A 25,994-nucleotide genomic window follows, 5' to 3' on the forward strand; every position below is an offset into this window, starting at 1 on the left:
AGAAAAATGGCACAGATAGTTTATCAATGTTAAAAACAATAGTTTCAAAGAAACAGACAATTTTTAGATGAAGCTAATTTGTACTGTACTTTTTTGCCCTAAACTATAACTGTGATGGATTAAGTCAGTGAAATTGCAGCAGTGCGTTGCCTATTGAACTGGAGTCTAAGTTGCAGAGACTTATTTCAGATTTCAGAGTAGCAGCCGTGTTAATCTGTATTTGCAAACAGAAAAGGAGTACTTGTGACACCTTAGAGACTAACAAATTTATTTGAGCATAAGCTTTCGTGAGCTACAGCTCACTTCATCGGATATGTCCCCTGAATAGATATGTGGACACAGTTGGCAATGGATTGACAGAGCCAGAAGAGTACCCAGAAGTCACCTACTACAGGACAGGCCCAACAAAGAAAATAACAGAATGCCACTAGCCATCACCTTCAGCCCCCAACTAAAACCTCTCCAACGCATCATCAAGGATCTACAACCTATCCTGAAGGACGACCCATCACTCTCACAGATCTTGGGAGACAGGCCAGTCCTTGCTTACAGACAGCCCCCCAACCTGAAGCAAATACTCACCAGCAACCACACACCACACAACAGAACCACTAACCCAGGAACCTATCCTTGGCAACAAAGCCCATTGCCAACTGTGTCCACATCTCTATTCAGAGGACATCATCATAGGGCCTAATCACATCAGCCACACTATCAGAGGCTCGTTCACCTACACATCTACCAATGCCCCTCTGCCATGTACATTGATCAAACTGGACAGTCTCTACGTAAAAGAATAAATGGACACAAATCAGACGTCAAGAATTATAACATTCAAAAACCAGTCGGAGAACACTTCAATCTCTCTGGTCACTCTATTACAGACTTAAAAGTGGCAAAACTTCAAAAACAGACTCCAATGAGAGACTGCTGAATTGGAATTAATTTGCAAACTGGATACAATTAACTTAGGCTTGAATAGAGACTGGGAGTCGATGGGTCATTACACAAACTATTTCCCCATGTTTATCCCCCACCCCCCCAAACTGTTCCTCAGACGTTCTTGTCAACTGCTGGAAATGGCCCACCTTGATTATCACTACAAAAGGTTCCTCCCCCCACCCACCCCCCACCCCTGCTGGTAATAGCTCACCTTAAGTGATCACTCTGGTTACAGTGTGTATGGTAACATGCATTGTTTCATGTTCTCTATGTATATAAATCTCCCCACTGCATTTTCCACTGAATGCATCCGATGAAGTGAGCTGTAGCTCATGAAAGCTTATGCTCAAATAAATTTGTTAGTCTCTAAGGTGCCACAAGTGCTCCTTTCCTTTTAGACTTATTTCAGTTCCCACAGCTGAAAAGACATAGGGCACCACTCCAGAATATGGCCCCTTTGGACTGTACAGCAGCCAGATCTTTCCAACTGAAGATTAGCCTGGTGTGGGGCAGAGAGCCATCAGATGGCACAGAGCCAGCATAGCAGCCTCCTATACTAACCCTCTTTGAGGGGGAAATGGAGGGCACGGGGGGAGGGAGGAACAGGAGTGATGCAACCAGATCTTTGGTGATCCCTGGCTGGCAAATGGGACTACTATTTTTTTTCAGAGTCATTACCAGTCAGACTTTATAACATTAGAGCAGCCATATGCATTTCTAGCATGCTCAGTACTGTAATACCCATGCACTGAACACCACCTTAAGAACTGCATTAGATTTGTCCATAAGGAGGACTACTCTTCACTTTCTTGATTGTGGCATGTATCAATATAAAAGAGGCTCATCTACCCTAGAGACATGCACTATTTCAGAAGCAAGTGACACAACCAAGTGGTGTTGGAAGTGTTTGTCACTACAACTGTTGAGTGTGTATGCAATTAAGCAGCCTTGGTTATGTAAAACAGTGCAGTGCCTCCACACGCAGCACTCCCTCCCACCCCTGCTTTACCTGTGCATTGTGACCCTTTTCCCATAGTTTCCAGCACAGCTGCCGGGAGCTCATGCATTTTTTAAACATATATGTCATGTATTAAGTTATTTTCATACATAAATCTATCTTCCAGATGCATGTAAAATATAAACACAAATATAAAAAAGTGTTATAGAAATTGTTTCATGTAGGCAGAGCTTAAATGATGCTAAGTTCTTCTTTTAACAACTGAAAATTCACCATAATTTTTAACGCTTCTTTTAATGATAAATCATTAATATTTCTAAAAGTTTTGAACTTGTTGGGACTACTATTTTCTTCAAACAATTTTTTGATCTTTGAAACAGTTATAGTGTTCTAAAGAAAACTCATGAAAGAGAAGTATGTATACCAGTGGTTCTCAACCAGGGGTACAGGTACACCTGGGAGCATGCAGAGGTCTTCCTAGGAATACATCAACATAGCTATATATTTGCCTAGTTTTACAACCTGTTAGATAAAAAGCACAAACAAAGTCAGTACAAACTAAAATTTCATAAGGACAATGACTTTTGTATACTGCACACTGAAATATAAATACAATATTTATATGCCAATTGATTTATTTTATAATTATATGGTAAAAATGAAAAAGCAAGCAATTTTTCAGTAATACCGTGCTGTGATATAAGAATGGCCATACTGGGTCAGACCTAAGGTCCATCTAGCCCAGTATCCTGTCTTCCGACAGTGGCTAATGCGAAGTGCCTCAGAGGGAATGAACAGAACAGGTAATCATCAAGTGATCCTCCCTTGTCACCCACTTCCAGCTTCTGGCAAACAGAGGCTAGGAAAACCATCCCTGCCCAGCCTGGCTAATAGCCACTGATGGATCTATCCTTCATGAACTTATCTAGTTCTTTTTTGAACCCTGTTAAATTCTTGGTCTTCACAACATCCTCAGGCAAGGATTTATACAAGTTGACTGTGCACTGTGGTGAAAAATACCTCCTTTTGTTTGTTTTAAATCTGTTGCCTATTAATTTCATTTGGTGACCCCTCATTCTTGTGCAAGGAGGAGTAAATAACACTTCCCTATTTACTTTCTCCACACCAGTCATGATTTTATAGACCTCTATCATATCCCACCCCCTCACCCACCTCCACCGAATCTTTTCCAAACTGAAAAGTCCCAGTCTTATTAATCTCTCCTCATATGGCAGCCGTTCTATACCCCTAATAATTTTTGTTGTCCTTTTCTGAACCTTTTCCAATTCCAATATATCTTTTTTGAGATGGGGCAACCACATCTGCGTGCGGCATTCAAGATGTGGGTGTACCATGGATTTATAGAGAGGCAATATGATATTTTCTGTCTTATTTCCTAATGATTCCCAACATTCTGTTTGCTTTTTTGACTGCCGCTGCACATTGAGTGGATGTTTTCAGAGAACTATCCACAATGACTCCAAGATCTCTTTCTTGAAGTATAGCTGGGATTAGGTTTTCCAATGAGCATTACTTTGTATTTATCAACACTGTATTTCTTCTGCCATTTTGTTGCCCAGTCACCCAGTTTTGAGAGATCCCTTTGTAGCTCTTTGCAGTCTGCTTGAGACTTCACTATCTTGAGTAGTTTTGTAACATCTGCAAATTTTGCCACTTCACTGTTTACCCCTTTTCCCAGATCATTTATGAATATGTTGAATAGGTCTGGTCCCAGGACACCACTATTTACCTCTCTCCATTCTGAAAACTGACCATTTATTCCTACGCTTTGTTTCTTCTCTTTTAACCAGTTACCAATCCATGAGAGGACCTTCCCTCTTATTCCATGACAGCTTACTTTGCTTAAGAGCCTTTGGTGACAGACCTTGTCAAAGGCTTTCTGAAAATCCAAATATTTTTACACTTCATTAGCTAGAGTTATGCTCCTTTCTATTTTCCTCACTAGGATTTAACTTCCACTTTTTAAAGGATGCCTTTTTCATCTCTTACTGCTTCTTTTACTTTGTTGTTTAGCCACGGTAGCATTTTTTTGGATCTATTACTATGTTTTTTATTTTGGGGTATACGTTTAAGTTGTGCCTCTATTATGGTGTCTTTAAAAAGTTTCCATGAAGCTTGCAGGGGTTTCACTTTTGGCACTATACCTTTTAATTTCTGGTTAACTAACTTCCTCATTTTTGTGTAGTCCCCCTTTCTGAAATTAAATGCTAGAGTGTTGGGTTGCTGTGGGGTTTCCCTTGATCCTAAGTAGAGCAGAGGATCTGGTCCAAGAGGTGAATATAGCTGGACTGCTTGGTAATAGTGACAGATCCTGTGCTCCAAGTGGGACTAAATCAAGAATTGCCTCTCCTCTTGTGGGTTCCAGGACTAGCTGCTCTAAGAAGCAATCATTTAAAGTGTCAAGAAACTTTTTCTCTGCATCCCGTCCTGAAGTGACATGTACCCAGTCAATATAGAGATAGCTGAAATCCCCAATTATTATTGAGTGTTTTTGTTTTTATAGCCTCTCTCATCTCCTTGAGCATTCACAGTCACTATTCACCATCCTGGTCAGGTGGTCGGTAATATATTCCTACTGTCATATTCTTATTATTAGAGCAGGGAATTACTAGCCAGAGATTCTATGGTACAGTTTGGTTCATTTAAGATTTTTACTTCACTTGATTCTATGCTTTTTTTCACATATAGTGCCACTCCCCCACCAGCATGACCTGTTCTGTCCTTCCGATATATTTTGTACCCTGGTATTACTGTGTCCCATTGATTATCCTCATTCCACCACATTTCTGTGATGCCTATTATATTAAATGAGGATATTGATATAACACACTCTAGTTCATCCATCTTATTATTTAGACTTCTAGCATTTGTATATAAACACTTCAAAAACTTGTCACTTTTTAGCACTTTGTCTCCCATTACATGATGTAATTGAATGAGACTCTTTCATTTGTCTGTTTCTCACCAGATCCTACCCATATTTTATCATCTTCCATTCTCTCCTCCTTACTAGGACATAGAGAATCTCCATTAACAGATCCTCCCCTAAGGGATGTCTCTTTCAGAACCATGTGCTCCTCCGCACCTGTTAGCTTTCCCCCAGGGCTTAAAATTAAAAAGGTCATAGAGCAGTTTTAAAAAAAAAGTGCAAGCAATCTGGCTCCATTTTGGTTTAGGTGGAGCTCATCCTTCCTGCATAGTCTCCCCCTTTCCCAAAAGTTTCCCCTGTTCCTAATAAATCTAAACCCCTTCTCACTACACCATTGTCTCATGAATGCATTGAGACCCTGCAGTTCTGCCTAGCTGGCCATGTGCATGGAACTGGAAGCATTTCAGAGAATGCCACCATGGAGCTCCTGGACTTCAATCTCTTACCTAGCAGCCTAAATGTGGCCTCCAGGACCTTCCCTATGTCATTGGTACATACATGTACCACAACCACCGCTCCTCCCCAGCACTATACACAAATATAATCTAGATGTCGAGAGAGATCCACGACCTTCGCACCAGGGAGACAAGTCACCATGCAGTTCTCCCGGTCATCGCAAACCCAGCTATCTATGTTTCTAATGATCGAATCCCCCTAACTATTACCTTGACACTTTTGTATGTTTATTTCTGCTTTTGTAAGCAAGTAGTTTTTAAGTGAGGGTGAAACTTGCGGTACCCAAGACAAATCAGACTCCTGAAAGGGGTACAGTAGTCTGGAAAGGTTGAAAGCCACTGATCTATACATTCCAGAGAATGTGTTACAGTTCAATAATGTTACATTTGCAGTTAACAGCACTGTGTCTGGGATTTCATCCATGTGTCTAGATGTCAAATTATTAACAACAGATTATGCAACCAGTTGTTTCTTACTGCTGCTTAATTATAATGAACGGAAATAGAACAAAATTAGTTGAAAAAGATAGCTGAAGATCATTTTTAAAGAATTAGTATTTAATAATTTAAAAGAGTCTTGCTTGTGTTCAGCGATCTCTTACATTATTAAGAACAGAAAAAATAATCTGAATTTATTCTCTTTCTTCATTTAGGCTAGATTTTTACTCTTCACTCAACTTGAATAATAAAAACAAAAACTGACAGTTTCTATGTCTGGGTCTCATGCACTAGTTACTTTTTAGGTTGCAAATATTGCAGAAAAATGTTTTAAATTCAGTGACAAGTTTATTTGAATTTAAAGATAATCATGAAAGTGTTTTATTAATTTAGTTTGTTTTAAACAGAAATAAAGAGGTGGCTAAGAGAATCAGTTGAAAATGTAGTCTTTCAAAAGGCCTTTACAAGATCTCTCACAAGAGGCTACAGAAACTAGATAGTTATGGAATGAAAGGCAAAGTATTGTCAGAGAACAAAAACTGGCTAAGAGGCAGGAAACACAGTAAGAATAAGTGGTCAGTTTACATCATGGCAAAAGGTAAAGAGTGGAGTGCCTGAAGGTACTTATTAAATCTGGTGTTGTTTAATATATTTATTATAATCTAGAAACAAAGGTGAGCAGTGAAGTGACAAAATTTGCAGGTGGCAAAGTTATTTATATTGATCGATTCTAGACAAGAATTCAGAGAGTTAACCCAAGACAAGTGAATGAGCAGATGAAGTGCAGTCATGATAAATTCGAAGAAATGCACACTGAAGGGGCAAATTTAAGCTACTACTACACCTGATAAGTTTCTAAATTAACTGTGCTAACTCAGGAAAGGGACCTGGACATCACTGTAAAGACCTCTGGCAGCTGCATATTGAGCAAATAATGATGCATAAGGAATGGGATAGGGAATATTATGGAAAATATTATAATGGTACAGCATCTGCAATATTGTGTTCACTGGTTACCCCATCTCAAAGGATATCATCACAGAATTAGAAGGGGTTCAGAAGAGGACAAAAATGATTGAGGGCATGGAAAAAACTCTTATGAAGAGAGATTGAAGAGAATGGGACTGTTTACTTAGAAAGGAGATCAATAAAAGGCAACATGATAATAATATATAAAATAATGAGTGGCATAGAGAAGGTACATCAGGAGTTTCTGTTCTTCCTGTCTCATAATACAAGAATACAGGGGCATTTAATGAAATCAAAAGGTGTCAGCTTTTATTTATTTATTTAAACAAAATACGTAATTAGAGCACGGAACTCATTGAAGCCAAGACTTCTCCAGGCTCTCTTTGAATCTTTGTATTTACATGGATAACTAGAATATCTAGAGTTATAATAGTTAATGCTAACAAAAAGATTATTGGAAGGGAGATAAAACATTACGTTTCATGGCTTAAACCAACCTGTAACTATTGGGTATTAGCATGAAACCTTCACGGAGGAAAGGTTACCTTGCATCTGAAGGTTTCTGGCACCTTCCTCTGAAACTACAGTGTGGGGCTACTGTCAGGAGACACGATACCGGACTAAATGATCCACATATCTGATCTAGTATGGCAACTATGTTAAACTTTGGACCCAAACTACCAGACATTTTCCATTTAACAGCAATAGTTAAACTATGACAACAAAATTGAGCTTACATCAACTTTCTAGTAGTATTTCAATTGTATCAAGGACAATCATTTTATTATTTTTATATATGAAGCACAACATACTCTCAGGTTTCATGTCAAGCAGGATCTGAATATCTGGTATGACCTGCCACTCAGATTTAAATCTTTCAAATATCAGTTGCTTCTTTAATGCCTGCATACGATGCACCTGAACCAACCATTTAATCTAAGAGCCAGACAAGCATGATTTAACCATAAAGTATTTTAAATACTGAATACACAAAAGTTAAGCAGAAATATCCACACAACATAACAACAACTGGATGTCCAATCTAATTTAAAATATCATTTTAAATAACTTCAAGGACTTATTTCTGTCCTGATTTAAATATTCTTTTAAAAATGTTATTTATAGAGCCTTGCCTACAGTCATGCTTGCCCTTGGAAACCTGCCCCTCTGGTACAATCTTCTTGCTGTATAGTTATGCGTCAACGAAAGCAATTACACTTAAAAGGGGAGTGGTTAAGGTTGCATTTTGTCATTTAAAAAGAATATATCTTATGATTGCATGCTGAACACCCCAAACAGAAAGACTAGCCAGACATTCATTCCACTTGTTCCCCTAAATTTTATGATTTTGCTGATATTACGCTAAACTGTTATAGTTCTTCCACAGAACCCAGGATGAATTCCTTAATTCGCACCAAAATTGAGCCAAATAAAAAGATTAATGTGGATGTAATTTATCTGTTGCAGTTTGGGATTTATTTATTTAAAAGAAAAGGAGTACTAGTGGCACCTTAGAGCCTAATCAATTTATTTGAGCATGAGCTTTCGTGAGCTACAGCTCACTTCATCGGATGCATACTGTGGAAACTGCAGAAGACATTATATACACAGACACCATGAAACAATACCTCCTCCCACCCCACTCTCCTGCTGGTAATAGCTTATCTAAAGTGATCATCAAGTTGGGCCATTTCCAGCACAAATCCAGGTTTTCTCACCCTCCGCCCCCGCACAGACAAACTCACTCTCCTGCTGGTAATAGCCCATCCAAAGTGACCGCTCTCTTCACAATGTGTATGATAATCAAGGTGGGCCATTTCCTGCAGAAATCCAGGTTCTCTCACCCCCTCACCCCCCTCCAAAAACCACACACACAAACTCTCTCTCCTGCTGGTAATAGCCTATCCAAAGTGACCACTCTCCTTACAACCTGCATGAAAATCAAGGTGGGCCATTTCCAGCACAAATCCAAGTTTAACCAGAACGTCGGGGGGGGGGGGGGGGGAGGAGGAAAAAACAAGGGGAAATAGGCTACCTTGCATAATGACTTAGCCACTCCCAGTCTCTATTCAAGCCTAAATTAATAGTATCCAATTTGCAAATGAATTCCAATTCAGCAGTTTCTTGCTGGACTCTGGATTTGAAGTTTTTTTGTTGTAAGATAGCTACCTTCATGTCTCTGATTGCGTGACCAGAGAGATTGAAGTGTTCTCCGACTGGTTTATGAATGTTATAATTCTTGACATCTGATTTGTGTCCATTTATTCTTTTACGTAGAGACTGTCCAGTTTGACCAATGTACATGGCAGAGGGGCATTGCTGGCACATATCACACTGGTGGATGTGCAGGTGAACGAGCCTCTGATAGTGTGGCTGATGTTATTAGGCCCTGTGATGGTGTCCCCTGAATAGATATGTGGGCACATTTGGCAACGGGCTTTGTTGCAAGGATAGGTTCCTGGGTTAGTGGTTCTGTTGTGTGGTGTGTGGTTGCTGGTGAGTATTCGCTTCAGGTTGGGGGGCTGTCTGTAGGCAAGGACTGGCCTGTCTCCCCCTTCAAATCCAGAGTCCAGCGAGAAACTGCTGAATTGGAATACATTTGCAAATTGGATACTATTAATTTAGGCTTAAATAGAGACTGGGAGTGGCTAAGTCATTATGCAAGGTAGCCTATTTCCCCTTGTTTTTTCCTACCCCCCCCCCCCGACGTTCTGGTTAAACTTGGATTTATGCTGGAAGTGGCCCACCTTGATTGTAATGCACATTGTAGGGAGAGTGGTCACTTTGAATGAGCTATTACCAGCAGGAGAGTGAGTTTGGGGGGGGGGGGGGGGGAGTGAGAAAACCTGCATTTGTGCTGGAAATGGCCCACCTTGATTTTCATGCAGGTTGTAAGGAGAGTGGTCACTTTGGATAGGCTATTACCAGCAGGAGAGTGAGTTTGTGTGTGTGGTTTTTGGAGGGGGGTGAGGGGGTGAGAGAACCTGGATTTCTGCAGGAAATGGCCCACCTTAATTATCATACACATTGTGAAGAGAGCGGTCACTTTGGATGGGCTATTACCAGCAGGAGAGTGAGTTTGTCTGTGGGGGGGTGGAGGGTGAGAAAACCTGGATTTGTGCTGGAAATGGCCCAACTTGATGATCACTTTAGATAAGCTATTACCAGCAGGAGAGTGGGGTGGGAGGAGGTATTGTTTCATGGTGTCTGTGTATATAATGTCTTCTGCAATTTCCACAGTATGCATCCGATGAAGTGAGCTGTAGCTCACGAAAGCTCATGCTCAAATAAATTGGTTAGTCTCTAAGGTGCCACAAGTGCTCCTTTCCTTTTTGCGAATACAGACTAACACGGCTGTTACTCTGAAACCTTTATTTAAAAGGTTTAGTTTCTTATTACATGGGACACTTCACACAATTTTAGGATTAATTTGTTTTAAAAAATTTTTAGCACCTTTTACATTTCTAGATTAAATTCAGGCTATAAACCATTTTATTACTGTGGGCAGAGCTGGAGTAAAATACAGTCACTGCCCCCTGCACAAATACCCCTCCACTCTGACCTTTGTTAAATTACTTATTATTCCACAACATGATCTCTAGTTATATAGCTCAAAGATACTGGCCTATTTTGCTCCCATAGTGCAACAGACTATCATGTTTAATTTACTTTTCACAAACCCCTAACTCTCAACATTTCAGGTTTCTCTCTCCCATATCTGTATTTCCTGTCTGTGTATCTACATGCATTTTTCCAAGCTGAATCTTTTTAATCTCTCTAGGTCACTTCATTATCAAATTATTACCTATTATCTCTTCTTCCCTTGTGGCTATTTGCAACTGCCCATCCACCAAGCACAACTTTTTATGAGTGTCATTAACATTCGCCCAGTTCTAGATCATTTATGAAGATATTTGGTTAGAGTGGACCCAACATTAACATCTTCTTCAAATCTGACACACTGCTATTTAAAGTCTTTTTTTTTTAAAATGGTCCTGCCTCCAGTTTTGAATCCATGCGACAATATTCATATCCAAGGCCACATGAATTTGTTTTGGTAGCAGGATTCTGTGGGATACTAATGCTTTACTAAGATCCAAATATTAATCTTCCAAATTCCCTTTCCCTACTTTTTGAGTGCCTTGATAAATTAGGCATGAAGAATATCGGTCAAAAATTATTTTTAGTGGATAGATTTCTACGCTGCTTACTTCCCATGATTTTGTTCTTCTCTTGATACTTAGTGATTTCTCTTAACATTTCTTCTATATTTTATTAGAGATAGAACTGATAGTAAATTAATTGCTAGGATCACTCTTCATTTTGAAGACCAATACTACCTTTGCTTTTTCTAATGATTGGCACATTCCCAGTGTTCATGACATTTCAGAAATATGTCATTCATGAGTTTTACAAATTCCCTTAAGAGCACAGAATGTATATTATGCAGACTGGATGATTTGTGTATTCATATTTAATGTACTTTATTTCCTTACTTGCTTTTTGTCAATAACTTGTATAACATTGTCTCACTTTCTATTTGTGTAAACTTCTCAGGTTTTCTTGAAGGCAGATCTTTTTGAAAAGGAGTTTAATATTAGAGCCATTTTGGGATCTTTATTTTCATTCAGTTCTTTAAATAGCTGCCTTCACTCTTCTCTACTGCAGTACTTTCCAACCCAAGAGATGCCAGACTACTCTAGGGTGATCAAGGCCAAAAGCAATAGATGTTGAGAAAGCTATGTGGCTCTGGATCTACCTTAAAGCACCCTGCAAAATTACTCTTAAGCTAAAGCTACAGGTGGCTCCTTGAAAACAATCTTATCTCCCTGCTCCTGCAACAGCCTATAATTCTGTGATAGATGCTCACTTGTACAGAGATCAGGCTTAAGCTACAGCCTATCAGGCAAAGTTCTTCTCCCATGGCACTCAGCTTAGCTACAAGAATATCTGCCACCCAGCCACTACAATACACCCCATGAATGGCTATCTTAGCAGCATACAGTGAGTGGGGAAATAGTAAGAAGGAGCAAAATGAAGAGAAACATTTTTTAAAAGGCAAAAAAAACCAATACAGAAGAGAGAAGATGGATGGGAAAGGAAGCACAAGTGTGCCAGGGCAAGACAAGGGCAAAAAGGGATGCTCATCTGCCAATCTGTCACAACTGGGAGCTCTGACTAATAAAGACTGGTAAAAAATGTTCTAGTGCTGTCCCTAAAAGCCCTTTTAATCTCTTAAAACATTTGGCTAGCACTAACTCATTCTAATTTTTGCTGACATCTTCTAGATCAGTGGTTCCCAAACTTGTTCCGTTTGTGCAGGGAAAGCCCCTGGAGGGCCGGGCTGGTTTGTTTACCTGCCGCATCCACAGGTTCGGCCAATCTCAGCTCCCAGTAGCCGCGGTTCGCTGCTCCAGGCCCATGGGAGCTGCTGGAAGCAGCGCAGGCTGAGGGACATACTGGCCGCCACTTGTCTTCAAACTGGCTAGCACATGGCTGGCTCTCCCCTCTTCGGGATGCCCTGCATTGTTATTTCATAGCTGACGTTGCTTCTTACTCAGCAACTCATCATTGCCGGAACTTGTGTCAAGGCAAAGGCTTTTTCTGCTGTCCAAGAACTCTCTTGTTTGCAGTTTCCTGTTAAATATCAGGCTAAAGTTTTCACTGCACCCTCGGTAGACACAATGCATTAACTCAGTTCCCACTTTGAACCAACACCCTTTTGATTTGCATTGAGTCTGTTAACTGCTAAGCCAGGCTCTCACGGTTTCAAATTCATAATTTCAATTTTAGTTCTGAATGAAGTATTATTCATGTCCTGTCCTAAACTGTTCTGTAGCATTGTTAGAGCTGTTAGAGAGTTGCCATATTACATCCCCAAAGCAACTGCATTTCAGTGGTTGGTGAAATTAATTGTGGGTAATAAAAACAAACTTCTGGTAGACTAAGGAAAAGTTTGATGAACCCACGGAAGTTTGACATTAAAATATTAACTAGATGTGTCAAGACATTGAATAAGGAAGACCACAAATTTGATGTCTCCTATCTAGTTTCTTTTATTTATTCTGCATGCACCAAAACAGTCCCTTGAAAACTCAGGAAGTTGAGGCTTTAGTTCTAGTTTACAGCGTGCCTTTGCTTATCCAACTCTGTTAACTTAGTCACTTATTTATCTGAGGGTATTTCAATACCCAAATAGTTATAGTGGCACAGCTACAGCTGCATCACTGTGGTGCTTCAATGTAGGCATTACTAACGCTGACGGGAGAAGTTCTCCCACTGGTTTAGTTAATCCACCTCCCTCAGAGGGAGGTAGCTAGGTCGACAGAAGAATTATTCCGTATACCTAATGTGATCTACACCAGGGGGTAACTCAGGGGTGTGGATTTTTCACACCCCTGAGAGACATAGAATCATAGAATATCAGGGTTGGAAGGGACCTCAGGAGGTCATCTAGTCCAACCCCCTGCTCAAAGCAGGACCAATCCCCAATTAAATCATCCCAGCCAGGGCTTTGTCAAGCCTGACCTTAAAAACTTCTAAGGAAGGGGATTCCGCCACCTCCCTAGGTAACGCATTCCAGTGTTTCACCACCCTCCTAGTGAAAAAGTTTTTCCTAATATCCAACCTAAACCTCCCCCACTGCAACTTGAGACCATTACTCCTTGTCCTGTCATCTTCTACCACTGAGAATAGTCTAGAACCATCCTCTTTGGAACCACCTCTCAGGTAGTTGAAAGCAGCTATCAAATCCCCCCTCATTCTTCTCTTCTGCAGACTAAACATCCCCAGTTCCCGCAGCCTCTCCTCATAAGTCACGTGTTCCAGACCCCTAATCATTTTTGTTGCCCTTCGCTGGACTCTCTCCAATTTTTCCACATCCTTCTTGTAGTGTGGGGCCCAAAACTGGACACAGTACTCCAGATGAGGCCTCACCAATGTCCAATAGAGGGGAACGATCACGTCCCTCGATCTGCTGGCTACGCCCCTACTTATACATCCCAAAATGCCACTGGCCTTCTTGGCAACAAGGGCCCACTGTTGACTCATATCCAGCTTCTCGTCCACTGTCACCCCAGGTCCTTTTCCGCAGAACTGCTGCCTAGCCATTCGGTCCCTAGTCTGTAGCGGTGCATTGGATTCTTCCGTCCTAAGTGCAGGACCCTGCACTTATCCTTGTTGAACCTCATCAGATTTCTTTTGGCCCAATCCTCCAATTTGTCTAGGTCCCTCTGTATCCTATCCCTACCCTCCAGCGTATCTACCTCTCCTCCCAGTTTAGTGTCATCTGCAAACTTGCTGAGGGTGCAATCCACACCATCCTCCAGATCATTTATGAAGATATTGAACAAAACCGGCCCCAGGACCGACCCTTGGGGCACTCCACTTGATACCGGCTGCCATCTAGACATGGAGCCATTGATCACTACCCGTTGAGCCCGACAATCTAGCCAACTTTCTACCCACCTTATAGTGCATTCATCCAGCCCTTACTTCTTTAACTTGCTGACAAGAATACTGTGGGAGACCGTGTCAAAAGCTTTGCTAAAGTCAAGAAACAATACATCCACTGCTTTCCCTTCATCCACAGAACTAGTAGTCTCATCACAGAAGGTGATTAGATTAGTCAGGCATGACCTTCCCTTGGTGAATCCATGCTGACTGACATAGATAGCTATACCGATGTAAGTTCCCAGTGCAGACCAGTTCTTAGTAAACACTTGAAAACAGACTAAATTTATTTGTAGAGCAATTGTCCAGAGGGAACATGCATTTATTTCTAATTATTGCAGGTCAGCATTGGTCCCACAGTAATCATTTGCCCAGTTTAACATACAAATTTCATTTAAAAAAGACTCATTATGGAGGTGTCAGTAAAGGCCCCATCTAAATTTGGTGAATTAAAAATCTAGAGTAACATGAGCTTTTTAACTACATGAATGTTAAGTATGTCCAATTATTTCTAGTTCCGGAATTTTTTTTTCTTATGCATGTCCTAAAATCTTTCTGGTAACTAAAAGATAATCTCTTTGCAGAGGAGAGTACTTAATTTAAGCAAGATGTGCACTTTGTCCTTTGGTCTGCCACTGGGGTGTGTGGGCTCGCGATCAGTCCCTGTGTTCTTCATCCAAAACTATTATATTGTATTTCAGATGAGTCATTCAGTAATAAACCCTTTGATCTGTGCTTTAGGTGGGAGTATTTTATGAAGTAAGGGAAAATGTAGTGCATCACCAAATTTCTTGAATACAGGCTGCAATCAATCCAAGTTTTAATTTAATAGTTCCCCATGATCTACTGAAATTGCAAAGTCATTCAGCACCCAGAATTACACTGACCTGCGCTGATTATCCTGTGTTAGAAACTGATCTCCCCATTTCCTGACTATCCTGAAAATGTTCTGACTCCACTGTAAATAGTTCCAACTCTAAATCACACAGAGTTCTGATTCCCAATAACCATGTCCATGCCAGAGAAATAAAAAGCCAGTATAAGTTTAGGAGTGGTACATAGGCACATAAGAAGCAAAAGAATCAAGATTTTAAATCAGAATGTCATGATTCATGCAAGCCAATACCTTTTTCTATACTATGTAACAGTTGTAACATTTGAAAAAGTTCAGATGCAGCAGAGTTTACCCATGACCAGTAAACTTTAGTACTATTTAGATGTAATTTAACACAAATAAATCTTATGATGCTAAGTTTCAAAAGATGATTTGTTACAAGACAAGGGATCAAGAGACTTAAGTCACGTCAGCCCAGCCAACACAGCAAAATTTTAAATATGACGGTATAAAGGAAATAAAAAAGACAGACAAAAAAAGGAATCTATTTCACTTCAACTTACCATGGGAGGTTTCCTAATAAATTTCCTGAAAGGTGGTTTCAGGAATCTTATAGGTTTTTGGAATCCATCAATTTGAGAGATCTGTAATTTTGAAAAGCTACCGTTGTGCTCATTCCTGATTGGATACAGAAAATAAAAAAAGAATGAAAACTAAGCCAGCAATATTTCAAAATTAAGCTATTTGAAAAGTTTAAATTACGTACAAGTATTACAAAAATATGTTAAACTGGCACATTAATTGACAAATTGCTAGTGGTCCATTTTCACTGTCGAAACCAAAGTTAAATGAAATCATCATTGCATACTGGTACACAGATAATAAACAGACAAGCTAGTGATTCTCTGTGCCTTCTTTAAATCCTCATTCTGCAACTGAAAATCTTTGTACAAATGATTCAGTGATGCATGTGCTTGGCCATCCCTGCCCTCTGCTGGCTGGAATATGTTAGATCTTCTTTTAATTATTTTACAGCTTGAACTTGTCTCAGCCTAGTGTGGCTGTCCAACATAGCTCTATGTCTTAGCGTTCTTATAAAATGGAGAGTTCTATTAGTTCAAATGGAAGAAGTCTGCACTTTTGGAGCTAAAGATCACAAGCTCTATTCCTCATACCACATTCAGTACCGTGTGACATCCAGTGTCTATTTATGTACCAACAGGATTTTCAAAAGCATATAAGGGCATGTCCACACACTACAGCAGCACTGATGCAGCTGCACTGCTGCAGCGCATCTGGTGAAGATGCTCTATGCCGACAGGAGAGAGCTCTCCCATCGGCATAATAAAATCACCTTCATGAGCTGCAGAAGCTGTGGCGGTGGGAGAAACTCTCCGCCAACACAGTGCTGTCCACACCAGCGCTTATGTTGGTGTAAGTTATGCCTCTCGCGGGGGTGGTTTATTCACACCCCTGAGCGACATAAATTCTGCTGACATAAGCTGTAGTGTAGGTAAGTGATTTAGGAATGCAAGTCCCATTGAAAGTCATGTACTCAAATACTGAATACCAGGGTTTCTCAACATTTTTCTTTCTGAGCCCCTCCCCCACTCCCAACAAGCTATATAAACTCCACGGTCCACCTGTTCCACAACTCTTTTTCTGCATATCCAGTAGATTAAAAGCCATGGCTGGCATTAGGGGGTAACAAGCAGAGCAAGTGCCTGGGGCCCCACGCCACAGGGGGCCCGCAAAGCTAAGTTGCTCGAGCTTCAGCTTCAGCCCAGGGCAGTGGGGCTCGGGCTTCAGCCCCAGACCCCAGTGAGTCTAACACCGGCCCTGCTCTCTGGTTTATTTTGGCAGACCCCCTGAAACCTGCTTGTGGCCCTCCAGTGGGTCCCGTGCCCCTGGTTGAGAACCACTGCTGAATACAACATACTCTTAGCACCCTGGATTAAGAGGAGACAACAAATTTTGAAGGTGGAATTTTAAAAATCTGGTTGTAACCAAAGTTATGCATGTCAGATTAGACAATCAAATTATCCCTTCTATGCTAAAAAACTATTTACCTATGAAAGTGCAGGATATGAAGAAACACTGCATGAATGATGAAGAATCCTTGGCGCTATATGCCACCAAAAGCAGCAAAGGTGCAAAGCGCAAGAAGAAAAACTACATTTCTTCTCCACATCCTGCACAAAATTATATTTTTTTCCTACAACTTTTGCAGATTTCACAATTGTACATTGGTGTCTTATATACAGTTTAAATATAAAGCTGAAAAATAACTGCCTGAAACATAAGACTGGGGTTTATGGTTAGCAGTTTCAAACACATAAAGCCTGGAATGCTGCTTTAAAAATGCCTTTTATATTCTCTCCTGATAGAAAGAAAATAGCTCATTAGTGTAAGCACCACTAAAAAGTCCTCTAAATAAAACCATACAGAATTTGTAATTTTTAAAGTTCTAAATTAAAATAGACATTATGCAGTACACAAAAGAATGCTTACTGATATTATACCATTCGGTCTCCTTCTTGAACAGGCCATGCCTCTCCCTTCCCTCCTCCCTCTCTCATTTAGTATACCACAAATACAGTAGTGTCAACATCTACCTAAGAAAAGATTTACCATAAAAAGAAGCAGCCACTACAAGTCAAGATTTAGCTTTGGGACTATACAACCGACCATTTCCATTTGGCTACTCAAGTTGCTTAGCACCTACTTTTAAATAAGAATTTATAGTATGGCCTAAAAGCATTTAAAGGTAAATCTCTACTGTTTGAAAATATATAGTTATAAAATGAATTCCAAGCACACCCATTGAGATATACTGGATGAGACTTGAATAGCAGTGAGTCAAGATAGTCAGTTACATAATATATTCTGTATGATCTTCCATGAAAGTTCTCCTCAATTTATAAAAAAAAAAAAAAAAAAAAAAAAAAAAAAGAGAGAGAAACATGATGAGGATGTTACAAACTGACAAAAGAAAGGAAATTAGTTCCTTCTCCCCTTCTGAAGTCTGCACCCAGTCCAAGCCACAAATTAATTTTCTAATCAGCAGGTATTGCAACTTACTATGTAACAGACTTTGTATTTAAAATAAATATGCACTTGCATGTTATGAGGTATCATCAAATCAAGCCTTTTTTATTACAATTTGGCAGTTTCCTCCACAATTATTCTTTTCTGTACAAAGAAGTAATCTCTATATATTCAGATTAATCTTTTAAGGTTAACAAGTGAAGTAGTAAAATTTAGTTAAGCAGACATTTCTGTGCTGAATGTCCCCACTAATCAAGCAGTGGGAGGCACTCAGTGCAGTAATTAACTAAATCTTTTGAAAAAGCTCTCTCTAAAATATTCTCGGAACTTCCGGCTTCACTGAAGGTATTCCAGATGGGGACATCACAAATAGCAGTGGTCGCACAGAACAATTAATTCCAGAATACTGTCAGTGAACCAGAGAATTCCAAGAGAATTTTACAACAAAGAGGAATTTTTAAATGGTTAAAAAAATCCATTTGAACTGAATTCCTTCCTCCTTCCCACAGCCTGGCCAGTGGGAACATCAGACACTTAAAACTTAATTTTGATTTTCACATTGCAGTTCATCTTTATTAAAAGTTAACTGTTCTCTTTCAAGGCTGTTCTTTGTACTTCAGAATAAGTCTAGGTGTGTTTATAGTGGATTTCAATTGAATTTGATTTTGAGACTCAAAATTCAAGGACCAACCTTAAAAACAGATGCAAAAATTTCTGATGACCCTACAGACTCAGGCATACAGATGTATTCACTAAAGGTAGATTACCTTTGAATTACACTGTCTATGTGAAACAATCTCTCATCTTCATTCTGCAGCCTCTCTTTTCTCCTCCTCTCTATATCATGACGTAGATCATTTGGATCTTCTAGAACTCTCACAACAGTCTAAGTAATAGGAAGGGAAATTTTATTGAAATTATATTGGATATATAAAATTAATTTAAAGGCAGGTTACTTGATCCACACAGTAGGTGCTGTGGCTTGTCTTGTGCTTGCAAAACCATTTAAAAGAAGTGTAACCATCTGAGGGCAGGTAGGAACCAGGCATGCACATTGACCCATGGATACAAAGTTCAGACTTTGGTTAGAAAGAACTCAGCTCTGCAACTATCTGCTGATCCTCTCTGCTTTGTTTTACTAATTACAATATCTCAAAGTAACAAGGAAGAAGGGTCAGTGTACAGCTGAAGAGGCAAAATATTCACAGAACTCCGTTACTGGTACTTAGGCTGCCATTCTCCTTCATGTAGTTACCTCTAAATTTGCACTGTAGTAGATTAGCAAGCGGCAAGAGGGCAGAATACTTAATTAAAAGACCTCAGGCCTTCCCTCCTGAAATGAGCATCCTATTTAGCTACGGAGTTGAGAAAAAAAAGTGCTGAATAAACCAAGCTATGAGTGGTTTCAGAGTAGCAGCCATGTTAGTCTGTATTCGCAAAAAGAAAAGGAGTACTAGTGGCACCTTAGAGACTAACAAATTTATTTGAGCATAAGCTTTCGTGAGCTACAGCTCACCGAACGCATCAGATGAAGTGAGCTGTAGCTCACGAAAGCTTATGCTCAAATAAATTTGTTAGTCTCTAAGGTGCCACAAGTACTCCTTTTCTTTAAGCTATGAGTGGAATTCCAAGTGGGATCCTTACAAAGAAAGGTACATTCGTGAGACAGATTGGGAAGGTGGCTCCTCTGTTAGAAAGCGCTCCAAGGCTCCTCAGCCCCAACTCTGGTGATATGATTTATCAAGGCTGAGGAGAGAGATATCAAAGGGAACACTCAACCATTACAAGATCCCGGGGCCTAGAAAAGGAAGAGGGTACACGTGAGCTAAGAGGGTCTGCCCCAGGAATCAGTGAGAGCTGACAGGCTAGCAAGGAGACACAAAGAGTGAGAAATGAAGGAACTGAAGTAGTGGCAGTCGGCTTCTCATAACCCAGAGATGGAGATAAATGGGCTGGCTGAAACATGTGAAAGACTGCAATCAGGGGTTAAAGAGAAATATGCATGTAGATTTTTATTATGTTGATCCTTTGCTCTGTATGCTTTGTACCACTAGTGAATGAATAAAAAACGGGGGCGGGGGGCTGTGTTTTGAAAAAAACTGTTTTGGAATCACATTAACTACCTCAGTGGTCACAGGACCCGAGTGAAAGTGGTGACAGGTGCCAAACCAAGTTGGTCCTGCCACATTAACACAGGTAGGAAACAGGTGAACTGACAGCCATAGACCCAGTTCCAGAGTAGTTGAAGTACATGGTTCCACGCAGAGTAAGGTGCAAGAAGCCAGGTCTGCCACCTAGGGGGTACTTGAGAAGGACTAAAGGGGCTCAAAGTTCACCCGGTAACTGTGACACCCAGATACATTACTTTAACCATCTGGATAATCTCTAGATAGAGATCTCTTCTCCTTTGGTCTTGTTACCAAAGTCCTAAAATAAGATTACTTCCAAATTGGCTTAGTTTTCAAAGGTCTGTTTTCACATCTAATTTATTCAGCTAGCCTTCCTCAGCATGGTTTGAAGCTTTGAGTGGAAGATATAGATATATGTTCTGCTTTCTCTTTGGAAAATACTGAACAAGAGGGGTCCATCATTAAAGTCTGGATTTTACTCAGCCGCCAGGAAGACAACTTTTCTGGAAAGAAAAGGTAGAGAACAGTTCCCCAACATTCAAAAAGAGTAGCCATAAGCCGACTAAGAACCTAGCTCAACATACAGAAGTTAACAGGCTGGTGAACTGGGGGAATTAGACCTTTGAGGGAATGCCTCTCCATACAGCACTGAACTTGGCAACAAGGGCTTACCTCTTGAATGTTTCTTTGAAACAGCTACATCAAAACTGATCTCTCAGCATGTTGTTTCTTAACAGAGAACAGAGGACAATGGGACTCTGAACAGGCTGCTATAACCAATTATTTGTCTATAAGTACTTCTGATCGGATGATCCAAAGCCTCAGATCGATAGGCCTATTCCCACTTTTCTTATTTGCATCTTGTTCTGATATCAGAGAACACCAGCCAAAGTATCCTCAAGTAGGTGTCCTTTTCCCAAACACTTTAAGTACCTAGTGTGAAATACAGTGCAGTGCTTGAAGCCTGCGTGCTTTTCTGGATCCACATTAACTAGTTCTAACATTTTTTAAACAATATGTAAATACAACTATAATCATTAAAGTACATTGACAATACAGTTGGTTTGGGGTAAATAGTGCTGAGGCTGCTTGCGCCTACAAAAAGAGAAGTACTCAGGACAACTATTTAGTTTAGTGGGAGGGGAAGAAGGTTAGAGCCTTTTATAACCCCAGAGGGAACACTGGATCCATGGATTAACTGGCATCAACTCAATATTATTTAAACTGCTTTCAAATGGTTTTGGGTTCACAAAGCATAGCATGAGTACTCAAAAACTTCAGTTAGCAGAGAACACATTTGCCTGCTTATTGAGTGGGCAGGGAAATACATAACACCTGGACTGTCAAGATTCAGTTTCTAAATCTATGTGCAAAAAAAAGTAAAAAACATAATATTAGCTTAAAATTTTTGGTGGTTCAGTATTTGTATACTAATGGGAATGTTATGGACGAGTTACAAGAGCATGAAAAAAGGATAACAGAAGTGCTGACAGATTGTCACTGTAACTTATTCTCCCCCCATAAAAAACAAAAAATTAACATACCTGTCCAGATTCACATGGCATAGCTAGTTTATTCTGAAGTTCTGCCAAAGATATATCAATTCTCCTGAAGTAATAAGCCAAAATGATACAAGAATGAGTATGCCACATTTAAACATGGAAGAGAATGATAACTTTAAACTAAAAGCCATTGTTATTATGGCCATTCTTAAGACAATTATACTACACAGTTGCATGCTATGCAATTTACAGTCCACTAAAAGATGATGAAAGAAATATTCCATTTATTTCATATTCCACATTAAGCTGCATGTATAATATACTGGAAACAAATAGCTTAATCAATATAAGTAATAGCACAAAGTTTATGCTTTACCTGTGAATTTCTGGATCTGAATATATTTTAACTTCATTTAAATTTACAACTGGTTTATCTTGAATTTTTGAGAAGCGTTCATTTAAAGTTAGGTCAGAAGATGTAAAATAATTTGCTGTGAAGATATATTAAATGCAAAAATATTACTTTATCATTTGTATTGCAATTGCAGAACCATACTATTAAAATATTAACTGTACAAAACACTGAACGCTGACATCAAAATAAATTCCACTTGAAATCCAAGCCTAACTCTCACTGCTGAAAGATTAGTACTTTAACAAACTGCACACATATTATAGCAGCCATCCTAGTACTTTAATATTTAGCATATTAGCAACAATGAAATTAATCATTTCATTTTTCAATTAAATTAATCTCAACATAAAGAGAAGTAAGAGTTTACTATCTCTGTTAATATAATATTTTAAATTCTGGTACCTATAGGTTGTCACAATCAGCATGGCATAGAAGTAGCACTACAACAAAATTAGTAAGGTTAAACTGAAAAATGAAAGAAGAAGCAAATGTAAATTGCTTATAGTTAATGTTGAATAAAATAAAGTCTCTCTTATCTCACTCCTTTCCTCCCAAGAAAAGCTATATGAGAGGCACCAGTATCTCTCCATGGCAACACAAGCCCTGGTACTGCAAGATGGGATGCATATGGGTGTCCCACTGAGGTCAACAGAACTCTACACTGGTGCAATAGTTTGTACATATGGATTACCGCATAGAATTGAGGCCCTAGCTTTGTATTTGTTTTGGCTGTAAATGAAATGCAAATCGAGTCCGTTTTTACTTAATATAAAAACTATGTAATCAAGTGAGGCCACTGATTAAGAGACTACTTTTGTCCCAGCAGTCAATTTCTAACCCCACCTTTAACAATCAAGAGCCCCGATATCCTACCACCTTCTCCATGCTGCCAAGCCCCCTGCATATCCCTTACCCACATTCACTAAGGACAGAACCCCATCTCTTCCTTGAGAAACAGCTTAATTTGATCGCTCTTCTAGAAAAACCCTTCCTGAACACTTAGCAGACACCAGATTTCCTCTACTCTAGAGTCTAGACTACCAAAACCTTCACATCAGCATTCCTTGTCAAACATGCCCAAGGCCACAGCCACCCCACAGGCTGCTCAGAAATCTGCATGAGGCTTTACTTGTCTTGTTCTATTTGTATTCAAATAGAGAGAATTATGGTAAATACCAAAACATTTTAATTAACCACATCCCTAGTTTATATGTTCAAGCCTAAAATATTATAATCACCTTTAACTTGATGGATAATTGTTATGATTTCCTGAGTAAATTCTTTTGATGGATTGTTCTCGACATTTTGTGTTACAGACTCCATGTGTTCAAACACTGGATGAAAATGTTCATTTTTCCTGCCAACAGCAACCAGATCATGAGACATCTGCCGCTCCATAGTATGGCTAGAAGCAGTCCTAGAATAAATTTGTATAAATTTATTTAGTAACTTTCAGAGATACTGAAATATTAACAAAAAATTAAAATAAAGGCTAGATCAAGAGACAATTTCATCTTAGGGAAAGATGGAAAAAAATTAAAGCCCTTTTCACATTTTAAATCAAACACTACGCAAGGAACACAGATCATGAAGGAGAAGATTGAATGAGGGATGAAGGAGAGGATAGCTCAGAGACTATGCGTGAGCTAGAACTGGATTTTTAATGAGTATATATATTTGTAGATTTAAAATTATGTAATGCACCTAGATTATCAAATAAAAATAAAGGAAAAACATGTATTCAGAAACAGCCATTACTATAGACATATGTTCCAGCAGAAGGTCTGGAGTGATTCTGGAACTCAGCAGGATGTATCTCCATATTCAAAAAGAGGAACTATATTGGTTTCCAACAGTAGTCTAGGCTATTCCCTCCCACTCCCACCCCATCAAACAATGACCCAATTTTCAAAAAGTCTTGTGGCTGACTATTGCAAGTAACCAGCTTGATTGGTTAATATATCAAAGGAGAAGCATCTGGTGTTTTTATCAGTACATTTTAAAATTTCTAAATTAAGTTGGTCTCCAAAATTGCTGCAGTCTCTCAAACTATTTTGAAGACAGCAATACTTTAACAATCTTATTCTGTTACCTTCCTTACAATGAACGCTTTAGTCATTATTTAGGAAAACACAAAATGCAGAACATGTTTAAGTGTTCCACATTATCATCTGTTTTATAATACACAAAAATGTTTCAGAATTTTTTTTATTGTGCTTTTGGAAGGCACCTCTCTATTTTCTTCCATCAAGAAGCAACATATAAATAATGATGAGCTACATCAGACATAGCTGTTCCTGGAAGGTCTTCAAAACTCTGTTTGCCTATTTGCCACTGAAGAATAGGAAGCTTTCAATGAAAATTAACAGGCCTAAGCAACCAACTTCTGCAGAATTTAAGTTTTCAGTTAAAAAAATGGATGCAAAAATAGTCTTCCAAATGTGAAATGAATGACAATCCATACAGTGTTGTCTTGCTCAGTCTGCAAATAAATTTCCATCTCTACTGTGGGTGGCTTTCCCAAACAGAAGCAGAGAGTGAAATTAGCAAGACATGGCCAGGTTCTTCACTACTGTTTTTCAGAGCCTTGTGGGAAGCAGTGAAACGGAGCAGGATCATGTCATGTATATTGCCACTCAAGAAAGCAGGAACAGCAGCCCAAGCACAGGTGCCACTGTCTCACAAGCTCCCTAGTGGTACAGCCCTCTATAGTCTTTCATATTGGCCTCTCTTCAGTTAGTACAGTGTTCTTTTTAGTCTCCATAACTCCATATTTTATTACTGATTTCAGGCAGAAAAATATACAAAAGAAACCTTGATGGGGAGGGGAAAAAATACTGTGGGAGTAGTTCCCTTAATATATAAGGAGTTTCTAATTGACTATATTATTTTGGTATTTCTTAGACCGATATAGTTTATCAATGTAATGAAATACCACTCAGACATCTAGAGCATCGGTTTATTGTTCACCTTTCAGAAAATCCATCATGAACGTAAGAATTGCTATACCAGATAAAACCCGTGCAGTCTCCGCAAGGGAAGTTTCTTCCTAACATGTCAGAAATTGGCTTCTGCCATGAGGTATGACTGTTTGCCTCCCTTATAAAAATCTTTCTCCTACCTTATGTACTTATCCAATTCTTTTTTTAATCCTATTAACTCCTTCTTGATTAAATCTGGTCATCCTCAAGATTTTGCCACTTAACTGTTCACCCTCTTCCACAGTTCATTAATATAATAATAAACACTAGTCCTAGTAGAGAATCTTATGACACCCAATTGTTAATCTTTTGCCATGCTGCAAATGGATAGTTTTCTGTCTTTCAGGCAAGTTATAATTCATCACAGTACTTTACCTCTCAGACCATAACTACCTAGTTTCCCTACCCTACCCCCTCAAAATAGCTTCTCGTAAAGGACTCCGTCAAGGTTTTCCAGCCCAAATTATATAAACCATCTCTCTTTTATTCACCATCATGTTAATAGGTTAGAATAATTCTAGTATACTGAAGCATGATTTCTTCTCAAGAAGTCATACTGTCCTGTCCGTCCTTATAATTTTCATCTAGGTATTTATATTGCAATTTCTACTAATTTACTGGTACTTAAGTAGGTCTGATAGGGATGATCATAGAAATTATAAAACACACACCTATTTAACATAGGTACAACATTTGCCATTTCCAGTCCTCTGGCATAGTGGTTGATTACAATAATGCCATATTTTTGTTAGCTGCTAGTGACTTCACTTTCAAGCTCATGAAGAACTGTTGCAGAAATACCATCAGGCCCAGGTAACATGCTGCTATTTAATTTAGTTTGTTCCAGCAACACCGCTTTCAACACATTTGGATTATACAGCCCATGAATGTACCATTTTGTTCTATAGTTTTATTGGATT

General features: G+C 39.3%; 1 protein-coding gene across 4 annotated transcripts in view; it reads right to left on the reverse strand.

Moving 5' to 3' along the window:
* BCLAF3 (BCLAF1 and THRAP3 family member 3) overlaps positions 1-25,994 on the reverse strand; it is a 58,492-nt gene that overhangs the window by 10,047 nt on the left and 22,451 nt on the right. For all 4 annotated transcript variants that reach the window (XM_074967880.1, XM_074967890.1, XM_074967909.1 and 1 more), the window contains 5 exons: positions 23,332-23,510; positions 22,055-22,169; positions 21,721-21,784; positions 18,815-18,933; positions 15,563-15,677 (listed from right to left, as the gene is read on the reverse strand). In XM_074967880.1, the coding sequence (XP_074823981.1) occupies positions 15,563-15,677; positions 18,815-18,933; positions 21,721-21,784; positions 22,055-22,169; positions 23,332-23,510 (592 nt within the window). The remainder of the gene's footprint in view (positions 1-15,562; positions 15,678-18,814; positions 18,934-21,720; positions 21,785-22,054; positions 22,170-23,331; positions 23,511-25,994) is intronic.

This window comes from Natator depressus, chromosome 1 (genome assembly GCF_965152275.1).
Source record: "Natator depressus isolate rNatDep1 chromosome 1, rNatDep2.hap1, whole genome shotgun sequence".
Taxonomy (NCBI): domain Eukaryota; kingdom Metazoa; phylum Chordata; order Testudines; family Cheloniidae; genus Natator; species Natator depressus.